Source organism: Stylophora pistillata, chromosome 9, assembly GCF_964205215.1.
Source record: "Stylophora pistillata chromosome 9, jaStyPist1.2, whole genome shotgun sequence".
In the NCBI taxonomy this organism is placed as follows: domain Eukaryota; kingdom Metazoa; phylum Cnidaria; class Anthozoa; order Scleractinia; family Pocilloporidae; genus Stylophora; species Stylophora pistillata.
Genome location: NC_142527.1, coordinates 2,150,201 through 2,161,566, shown reverse-complemented (window position 1 = coordinate 2,161,566; position 11,366 = coordinate 2,150,201). Strand labels below are relative to the sequence as shown.

Sequence of the window (11,366 nt, the reverse complement as noted above, 5' to 3'; positions counted from 1 at the left end):
AACCCGTACTTACTCACTCAAAATTGTACGAGTCGTGGTTTCTTTTCCTTAATCTCCTTCATCTTCTTCTGTTTTTTCTCCTTACTTCATTCTGATGCGACTCGTCTTAACACATTTCGCGTCTACCACCCGGGCGAGAAAAGATCGTTTCTCCCGCCTGGAATGCAATTCTTGCTCGTCAAGCTTTGAAAAGACCTTTTCAGAAGGTAATTTTCTTCCTTGCTTGTGTTCTGTTTTCATTCTTTCTTGCTTAAGCGAAAATCGACGATTGACAATTATCGCTTCTCCAGCTTTGTTAGGTTGTGCTTACTGACCGCGCACCTACTGCTTGAGGTCTAGACCGAGTCTATACCTCTGACACTCAACGCAGGCGCCTAAGCTTTATTTCAATGAAAATGGCGGATGAAACAAGCGGGGTTCAGCGATCAGTTGGTAAAATAAAGCAGTGGATTGGTTGGTCTTGGACATATCTGTGGGGATTTTGGTTCCTTCTCGTCATTTTTCTACTCTATGTACTCCGCACGCCTCTTCGCTTGAAAGAAAACTTGAACCTAGGTGGGTTATTGATATTCATTTCGGTTTCAATGAAAAATCAAGAAAATTCGCGCCGTGCTAATTTTTATTAAAAGGTGAATTCTCTCGCCCATTATTGAAGGTCAAATCACAATCGTTTTAATATTTTCAATAAATCCCAATTTTAAATTTTTTTGCTCGATTTTCTTGTGTAAGACGTGACTTTTACGAGAAAAGAAAAAAAAAATGACAACTGAGTACGATAAAAGGTTGACACAGTGATGTCAGCTGTTTTCACCGATTCGCGTTCTTTGTTTGCGTTTCTCATTTCTTTTTTAGAAGAAGACTTTTTTTCGTATGAAATCAACATCAGTTCCATCTTGAAACCGCTATCGTTTCAAGAAATTTTCCAATATTTAATGGTAAAAGTGTATTTATTTAAAAATAAAACTTGGTTTGTCGAATGACCTTTTGATCTTCGATGTGAACATTTTTGGTCGCACGATTAATCATTTCCCCCATTACCTCCGTTATTTTGAAGTGGGAGGTGAGATCATATTGTCTGTTAAATATTGGACTTAACGTCTCCTTCAAAAGATAAATTTTAGGTACATGCAGTAGTATAGCAATCAGGTAAATTATCTTACCATACCAATTTTGCTGGTAAATTGTTTTTAAAGATTTCTTACATAATTTTTTAAATTTCCTTATCTATGCTGTTAAAAGTTATATGATAATGATTCATTTATCATCGATGGCAATGACATATCAGGTACTTTTTGGTGAATATTTCATTAAAAATGTTGAACCAGTTTCAGCTTTATCCTTGAATTATTATTTTATTTTATTTATTACATCGTGTATCAAAACAATTTATTCTACACTGGCGTTAAATCTCAGTTGTCTGCCTATATATGCCGATGACCATCAGATTTACTGCTCCAACTTGAATCTGCACACCGCTATAGATAGAATTAAGAAAGATGGGGAAGAGACATCTAGGTGGTATAAAACAAATATTCTGCAAGGCAATTATAACAAATACCAAGCAATGGCTATAGCAAGGGACACGCAACAAATGGAGTTAGTGATTGATGATTGCAGAATCAACTTTACCGATGCATTCAAACTGCTAGGCGTAATTATTGATAGAGACTTGAATTTCTTGCACCATATATCAGAGGTCTGCATAAAGACCAGTAAAATGATTGGTGTTCTACAAAGGTTAAAGAATCTAATCCTGATGAACGCAAAACTACGATTATATAAAACTGCAGTTCTACCCCATCTTACTTACTGTAGCTTGGTGCGGCACTTTTGTCGTGCAAGTGACAGAAACAAACTAGAGAGAATTAATGAAAGAGGTCTACGTACAGTCTTCAAAGATCGAGTCTCTCCTTTATAGTGACCTTACACACGCTGGAATGACTAGTCTATATAACATGAGATTACAAGATATCGCTATCTTCATGTTCAAAATCAGGAATAGATTACTGTTCTACAATATACTCTTCTCGCCATCGCCTTTGAACTACAACCTGAGGAACGTGGACTTTCATGTTCAAAGTGTAAAAACTGTCAAATACAGAAAGCATTCCCTCAGATTTTTTGGGCCATTTTTATGGTCAAAATTGAGCATGAAGGACAGAAATGAGACCTCCTTAAGAGGGTTTAAAGCAAATATAAGGAAAAAAGATCTGAGCAAACTGGTTAGTGAAAACGCATGCAGAAGGTGCCACCTGTGTAACTCATAATTCATAAACAGAAAATATTATAACTAGTGGAGTTGATATATTGCAAAATTGTATACATAGTTTTTATTGCATATGTGTATTTTTAAGTATATTGACTATTGTATATATTTGAAGAAGTTTTGAATGGTTAAATCTTATTATCTTATAGTAAATATATTTATCATTAATAAGTAATTTAAGTAGTGTCCCCGATTAGTAGGCCTGAGGGCAAGCTAGAAGATTAGACACTTAAATGAAGTTGATTGATTGATTGATACAACTATTTTGAAATCACTGGTAATCTTTGCAATATGAAGAATTTCATGAAGGCAATTTATTCATAAATTGCTCCATTTTTTTTTTCTAAATCACATCTATTTCTCACCTAATGAGGAATCTTTACTAGAATACGACAACCACTCACATTTCAAGGCTTGTTTAAAGTAACCAATTAAATGGCAGGAAAATGAAAGACAAATTTTGCAACTTTTTACAAACCAGCTCAATACTGGATTAATGAAATATTGTATAAACATAAAAATCCTGTATTTGAGTGACTGAATTGTGTAATTTTAAAATGGATGTAATAAAGTGGTAATTGAACTTTGTGTTGTGCAGTTTTGGTCTGAAATCATAGTTGTGTTTTCAAATCAAACTTAGGCTGCGCACTAGTTGAACTTTGAAATCAATAGAACCAGAAATCGTTTTAACCCTTTCCACCCTAAGATCAGAATGCATATTCTCCATACTGTTCTCTATACATTTCCTAAGGTGCTGACAAGGAGAATTTGTTTAACAAAGGATGTCCAAGAAGAAATTCGAGAGATACAGTCTCTATCTAAATTTAAGGCAATAGTTTTTAAATATTTTTAGAATACGACAATTCTAATCATTAAGTAGTTTAATTAAGTATTAGCTTTTCTATATATATTTTATTCTTTTAATTTAGTCTTTAGTTTTTTATAGAGTTTCCCCTTGATTTCGATTAGTACTATTTATCATGCTGATCACTAGTTTATACCAGCCAATCTATCAGATTGCTGACTACTTTTATCAGTTGAATTAAAGATTATTATTATTATTATTATTATTATCATAAATTTTGTAAGTCTCTCCATGAGTTCCCTTGGCGTTTTCTCAGATGAATGCTCTACATTCTTAGACATGATGAATGACATAGGCATTGCCAAAAAGCAGCAACTTTACATAATCAAGAAAATGATAAATATAGCTATTAGAGCAACATATTACGTCTTTTGTTGTAGAAATAGGAATTGGGACAACCCATATTTGATGCAATTTTGATTTTTGTGTGTGTGTTGAATAAGCCAATCTCAAGCAGCATTTGTAAATTGCCTATACAATTTACAATTGTACATTTAAAAACATAAATAAAGTTTTCATTATTATTATTATTATTATTATTATGATTATCAGTCAAGAGCTTCTTTTGTTGGTGATCATTTCTTTTATTCTCATGACCTTTTTGTTTGATTCAGAGAGGATGTTGTAAGGAGAAATTAGATGCTAGTCACTTCTAAGGGTTCAAATAGTTAAAGTACATCATATACTTTTATTTACTGCTTGACAGGGTATACCGTGATAACAAAATGATCTATTTTTTCAGCTATATTGTTTCTCAACACACTGACTCCAAAGTTCTATGTGGCTCTTACGGGAACCTCATCATTTATCTCAGGAATTATTCTTGTAAGTACAAATTATTTTGTCTTCCTTTTAAGTAATATCTGTCTGCATTAATGTGTGTTATTGACCAAGCATGCAGTGAATAAGGCTGATAAGTATAGATCTCCTTGTCTTTGTCTTGGATCCCAAATGTTGCAATGTGATTGGCTACCTTGCGTGCTTTTACCACCATCACTATTCCATGATAGACAGGGAGTAATGTGAGTTGCCTAACAGTGAGAGATTTAGCATGAAACTGCATATGTCAGCTTGCCTTTTAGTGCCTCATGTAAAATGGTAGGAACCTCTGCTTTAGCTTCGTATGAGCCCATGTCATGGTGAATTTGAAGGAACCTCTATAGGACACACAAGGAAAAAGTTTTGATGCTGTTTTTCTGACAATTAACTTCAAATCTGTTAGAGAAAAAGTGAAGAAAATCTTGCGTACAAGGCAAACACAGAACAGGTTACATTCAGGTAGAAATGGCAAAGCACAACAGGCAAACAAAAAAATGACAGGAAAAAACAAGGTCACTTGGTCACTTGGATGTGTTTCACATAAAAGCAGTGCTAAATCCCTCTAGTTTGTGGTTGTGAACAAAATAAAGTAAAACACAAGCCTGTTACTCTGTTAAGTCTTGAATGACTAGTAGATTTATACCAAAACAATCAGGTCATTTTCTCTTTATTTCTTTAGAGACAAAATTCAAGTGTGTAAAAAACAAATTAAAAAAATGGCCAATAATCAGCCAACTTGATCAAGCAAGTGTGATCAATTAACTTAATTCATGTAGTGTACATGGGAAAAAAATTACCCCAAATAATTCCCACGAAAAAACTCCCAACATTCACTAATTTTTGTTTTGTTTTGATGGTCTAAAAATTTGTTTAATAACTCTGTTGTTTCCCAAACAACCACAAAATCCTTTTTCTTGAAAAAAATGTTGTATAGAGATTAATAAGTATGTAAGCTGACCACAACAATTTTTATCTGTAGATAAAGTTCATAGTATTGCCTCTGAATAGTTTTGAGTTATGCTACTTGCATTCTGTTATGATAGATATTTGAGTGGTGGTACTTTCGAAAGTATGGAACATCCTTTATAGAGCATGTGTCACTGTCACATCTTGGGCCCCTACTGGGAAGCTCTGACAGCCCTCCACAGAATACACAACAGAATGTTGCAGGTGTGCTCTTTAAAAATTGTGTCATCTTTTTTTTTTTCCTGCCAAAGAGAGACATGTCTACAAACATTGAGTGGAAGTTCAATTTCTGTTTACATCCATGCATGGAAAGTTTATCTCTTTTACATATGTATTGAATAAAACATCACATGTTATTTATTACTTTTATATATATTCCAAGCTGTTACATGATCCTGTTAATTTTGGCTGTAAAACTCATCCTTTTTTGAATTGTTAAATAGCTTGTTTGTGTCTTCACAGCTGTTCGGGAAAGTTTATTTATTATTCACCTATCTCTACACAAGTTATGTAGATGTCTTACAACAGTGCATAACCAGCTTAATTCAGCAGATACTCCAGCTGTTCCTATAATAGAAATCCTAAATTTCTGTTCATTTCTATCCTAAATGCAGAGCAAAATCTACAAGATTTTGCTTCAGTTAGACTATTCACCAACATGGAAAATACATTCTTTTTTGAATTTTTAGAATGTAAAGTGTGGAGAAATCCCGGGAATCTTTTCCGAGGAGCAGAGTACAATAGGTGAGTGAGCTTCAGTCTTTGCAACCACGGCACAGTTTTAGGTTTCATTTTTACAAAACTTTTTGAAACATTTACCCATGACAGGTATTACTGGGTGACAGGGAAGGAGCCATTAACCTATTATGACATGAATTTATCAGCCCAGGATCACCAGGTATTATTTTCTCTACAAAATGAATATAGTGCATTGTTTAAATATGGACATGGATAATCCCCTTCAAACTCCTTCATGAGAAGATATGTCAAATTTGAGGCTGTAAATTATGATCACCATATGGTATTTTTTTATAATAGTGCTTTTTACAACTCGCAAGTAATTATATTTGTGTTCAAACTGAGAGGAAAATTTTTAATGTGTAATTGTGTACTTGTCATGTATGTTGTTGTTAAACATTAATACATTCAAAAACTTGCAATAACTTGCTAAATTTGCTTGTAACTTTTTTTTTTTTATGACAGACCTTCTTTACTTGTGATGCTGATGCTGAAAGCTCTGATCCTTCTGACGAGTGTGAGTATTTGTATGTAACCCTTCAACTGCCATGAGTAACCAAGAGAGAGTTTCTCCTTACAATATCAATACAATATCAAGCAGACAAGTGATGAGAATAAAGAAAAATATCAACAAGGGGATTATTAGTTGATCCAATACCATATTCTCCAAAATAACTTGATAAGAATTGTTTGGCAGATAGTAAGGAGATTTATCAATGAGATCTTGATGGTGAAAGGGTTAAAGCTGTCAAGGACTGTTTGGGAAGGCCATATAGATGTTAACAAAGAACCAAGTTTTTTTGGAAAAATCCATTTTTCTGGATTAAGCAATCAAATAGGTCTATTAAATGTAAAATCAGGTGAAAAAGTTAGGGTTAGGGTATCTGTTAGGGTTAGGGTTAAGGACTTCCGGGTCATGACAGCTTTGCACAAAAAGCTTGATGGAAAGTGATGTGATACTGAAACTGTACTGTCTGCTTTTATTCATACTTAGTCCATTTACACTCCAATATCAGTATGCACATTTTCCATACTGTTATTTTTTTTATTTATTATATATTTGTTTATTTATTTGGACAGTAAATAATAATAATAATAATAATCACTAAAAATTTACAAAAGTCATGTTAAAAGGCTTAAAATGTATGATAAAACCCTAAGAAAAGCTATTATATATTATATATTGGTTACCTGCTTCGGTTAGTAACGATGATGACAACAACAAAAAATAATCGTAATAATTCGGTTCTCTAGGATCAGACTCGTATCGGACCCAAACTAACTTTGATAACAAAAACAACCTACATATAAAAATCGTGAAAGTAACTACTAGTTCGTATTGAAAGAATTTCAGAAAACGTGCATCGAAATTATCCTTATAAAGTAAATGACATTAAAAAATATATGAGAAGGGAAATGACACTCTTACTCTAAAAAACTGAAAAAATTTTATTTATTTATTATTTATTATTATTTTTTCATACTTTGTCCATTTACACCCCAACATCAGTATGCACATTTTCCATACTGTTCGTTATTATTTTTTATTTATTTATTATTATTTATTCATATGGTGTCCATTTACACCTCAACATCAGTATGCACATTTTCCATACTGTTATTTATTATTTATTATTTTTTATTTATTTATTCATTATTTATTGTTTATTATTATTTATTTATACTTTGACCATTTACACCCCAACATCAGTATGCACATTTTCCATACTGTTATTTATTGTTATTTATTATTTTTTATCTATTTATTTATTATTTATTGTTTATTGTTATTTAACAATTGGTTCATGCTTTAGCGTGCACTATCGAGTTATGGAGCACGTGGGAAGTTTGGAGAGCACTCAAGAAGCTAGAGTTGCCCTCGGCTATCGCCTCGGGCAACTCTTACGCTTCTTTCGATAACTCGATAGTGCACAGCTGAAAGCATGAACCAGTTGTTTTAGAACATAGCCGGTGGAATTGTGCATCAAATGCGACGCGAAAAACGGACAACAATATCAGTTGAAGCGAATCGTGACGGCGCTGATGCCGAGTCTCCTTTTCCTTTGTTTTTCTCTTTTTCTGCCTCATTTAAGAACTCTAGCCCATTGGAAAAGGTCGAAACATTGTCTTCGTTTTCGGACTAGCAGGCCGAGTTTCTGTTTGTATCCATCATTGTCGCGAAATGTATTATTTTTCCCTGCACTAGCAATGGCCGCTTGCGCGAAAAAAAAATTTCTGGCAAAGTCGGATTTGCTGACGCTATCAGCGTGCACTATCGGGATTTTGAGCAGGCTTACGTATCATGAATTTGATTGCGTGACTCTGCTAGCTATGTTCTAATTATTATTATTTTTTCATACTTTGTCCATTTACACCCCAACATCAGTATGCACATTTTCCATACTTTTATTTATTCTTTTTTTATTTATTTATTTATTATTATTTATTCATACTGTCCATTTACACCCCAACATCAGTATGCACATTTTCCATGCTGTTATTTATTATTTTTATTTATTTATTATTTATTCATACTGCCCATTTACACCCCAACATCAGTATGCACATTTTCCATACTGTTATTTATTGTTATTTTTTATTTATTTATTTATTTATTATTTATTGTTTATTATTATTTATTCATACTTTGTCTATTTACAGCCTAACATCAGTATGCGCATTTTCCATACTGTTCCCCATATGTTCCCCAAGGTGCTGAGTCCACAACATTCTGACCACTGTGATGACAAATAATGTTGTAGATAAGAGTACAGACCACGCTAAGTGACTGTTGATTTGTTAATGTTCTACATTTTAGTAATGTTAAGAGCATGGAGAGAAAGAGATCAAGAAAAGAGAATCCAGACAGCTCACCAAGCTTTAGAACACAATTCTAAGTATGTGTCAAAAATAGCATCAGTATGCATATATTCATAAATTGACTTCAAGAATTTGTTTAATAATCAAGAGCTTCATTGGTTCATGATCATTGCCCTTTTTTTTCTAGATAAAAAAATGTGCCAGTTTCATTTTTAAGGATTGAGCAATATGAAGATTTATGTTACAACATGTGATAGTCAGGGTTGTAGCTAAGTAAACAAGCTTTAGGATGAAATTTAAGTGTGGCAGCTCTAAGATAAACATTTAATATTGAGCAATTGTAAGTGTGTGACCTCAGAAGTGTCTATTGTTCTTTACCAAGCCAATACTGACTATAAATCCAGCAGGTGATCAGGACTCTTTCATCTGACAAAGTTTGCTGGCAGCCAGCAGTCAATGACAGCCCTGACTAGTTGAAATGGGCTTTGCCGCCATTAACTATCACAATCCAATTGTTAAAGGGTCAGAATTGATTGATGAGTTTCACAGTGTTTTTGTGCTCATTGATCCAAAAATATGAAAAATGTAACTGTCCAACTATTGTTTTAAACTTGTTTACTTCTTTTCTCTGTTTACAGTAGTCCAACAGCACTTATTTTATTAGCTGAGGAGGAGGCCCAAACAATTTTAGAGGTAAGGAAAAGAAGAGGTTTTGGAATTCCAAAAAAAAATTGGAAATAAATTCTTAAAATAATATGACTACCCCTACCAGTCACAGTTAGATTTGGTTTGATACACTCCCTCCCACCCCTCCCCGAGCTCTTTGGTAAGCTGTCTTTAAGAGGTTAATTTAGTGAGTATTATCCCAGTGATAATTCTCCTTACTGTCTGCTATACAATTCTCACGATGTTATAATTTGAATATATCAACAAAGTTGAAATGGTAAATTGGCCATAAAAGCTGATGTTTTGAGCATTAGCCCTTTGTCGGAGCGAGTAGAGGAATTGCGGGTTGTGTGTGCTTTTAAAGGCAGAAAATGGAGTTACGTTATTGGTGGGAACATGGCAACGAGAAAAACACGAATAAAGTAGTGGAATGAAAGCGTTCGTTGATACCTGTGGGATTTAGACTGCCAGTTTGAAAGATGAGCTTTTGTTCAAGAGTTTTACGGCTTTCCATGCTACCCAAGTGTAAGGAAAGACCACAGATTGCCATATGTTGCTTAGAATGATGAGGTAAATTAAAATGTCTAGCGACTGGTTTCGTGATGTTAGTTTGGAGAATTTTGTATTGGATTGACTAATAATCTCCCAATTGATATTTTTCTTTATTCTCATCACTTGTTTGCTCGATATCATATTGATATTGTAAGGAGAAATTATTTCTTGGTCAATCATGGAAGTTTAAGGTTAAATCCAACATTTACAATGGCTCTATGTCATAGTAAAAAGGAAGATCATCCTGTTTCATCACTGATTGTTTATTTTCAGGCTGAAAAGTTGTTCAAACAAGCACTGAAAGCCAGCGAAGCTTTGTTACGTAACAATGCCACAGTGAACCCAGAAACTAAAGAGGAAGCCCTGCACAGTGAGTGAAAAGTCCTAGTGATGAAAATTGTGAAACAATAATGATAACAGTTGATAGTTGCAATACTGCCATGTATCAATATTTTAACAAATAGATCCTGTTGCCATGCATCTGTTCAGGAATGTGTCACTAATGTGTCACCACATTTTGATGTCATCTCTGATCTATTAACAAATAATTTTAATTAAATCATTAATGCAGGGTTTGTACGCGTCGTGAAAACCCTTGAAAACCCTTGCATTTCAGGAGGCCGATTTCAAGGCCTTGAAAGTACTTGAATTTCGTTTTGGGTCCTTGAAAGTCCTTGAGTTTTTATTGAAGAACATCGAAAAATATCTGCTTTTGTTTTGCACCATCGGTAAACCCAAAACATAGATGTTAACAGAAACATTTTTCTTGGTTTTGAGGTAAAATTGTCATTACAAAACATCCTTGAATTTCTAAGTAGGGTCCTGGAAAGTCCTTGAAAAGTCCATGAATCTTTGGCCTGAAAAAGTGTACAAACCCTGTTAATGGTAAATTGCAATTATTGATTATTATCATTAGGCAATATAAATAAGTCTTTCTCTTTAAACTTTGGAGTATTACAAGTACCGGTATAGCAAAGATTAAGCCTGCTAATCTTTTTTTTTTTTTTTTTTTTTTGGTCATGTTTTTAGGAAGAGACACCAATGTTTGTGTTTATATAAGACGAAGGCTAGCCATGTGTGCAAGGAAGCTTGGCAGAGTAAAAGAAGCTATTAAAATGATGCGAGATGTATGTTTCATTTTATTAATTACAAATTCACAATTTCATTACTTGTCAGTAAATCTACCAATAAACATCTATCATGTGGGAGTCCATGAGGTACAAAGCTTTGCTTTTGCCTGTATGAACTTGTTTTTGGTGCTACAAACTAAACTTTTTAATCTCAAAAACTTGACATGGCTGGTGTGTGATAACGGTTTGTGGAATCGTGTTATAGAGTAAAATGAAAGCATATCAGTATACAGGCAAATTGTCAGGGAAGCCTGATGAAATGCAAGGGGGGGGGGGTAACCTTCCAATGGACTGTAGTAATACTCCTGTAGCAACACTCCTTGTTTCTTTGTGCTCTGGAAAACGAGACAAGCTCTGGGTGGATGTGCCACTTGGCTGGAGTACAGACTTTACTACCTTAAGGCAAGGCTGTGATCTAGGAAAAATTGAAGGGAGCCCAGTGCTTTGAAGCTGTGAAATCCAGAGTGCTTAGCATATGCTTTTTATGAAAAAACTAAGATTCTTGAGTCGCCCAAGAGCAAAAGTAAGGCGTCAGGGGCCACTG

The 11,366-nt window shown here is 34.0% G+C and overlaps 1 protein-coding gene across 1 annotated transcript in view; it reads left to right on the top strand.

The window, feature by feature from the left end:
• The first annotated feature begins 385 nt into the window (after positions 1-385).
• The window catches only part of LOC111327673 (protein ST7 homolog), a 16,295-nt gene continuing 5,314 nt past the window's right edge, over positions 386-11,366 (top strand). The window contains exons 1-10 of the mRNA XM_088733156.1: positions 386-555; positions 3,874-3,956; positions 4,994-5,120; positions 5,606-5,660; positions 5,745-5,814; positions 6,120-6,171; positions 8,473-8,551; positions 9,113-9,167; positions 9,966-10,062; positions 10,722-10,819. Coding sequence (XP_088589282.1) covers positions 390-555; positions 3,874-3,956; positions 4,994-5,120; positions 5,606-5,660; positions 5,745-5,814; positions 6,120-6,171; positions 8,473-8,551; positions 9,113-9,167; positions 9,966-10,062; positions 10,722-10,819 — 882 coding nt within the window. The 5' untranslated portion in view covers positions 386-389. The remainder of the gene's footprint in view (positions 556-3,873; positions 3,957-4,993; positions 5,121-5,605; positions 5,661-5,744; positions 5,815-6,119; positions 6,172-8,472; positions 8,552-9,112; positions 9,168-9,965; positions 10,063-10,721; positions 10,820-11,366) is intronic.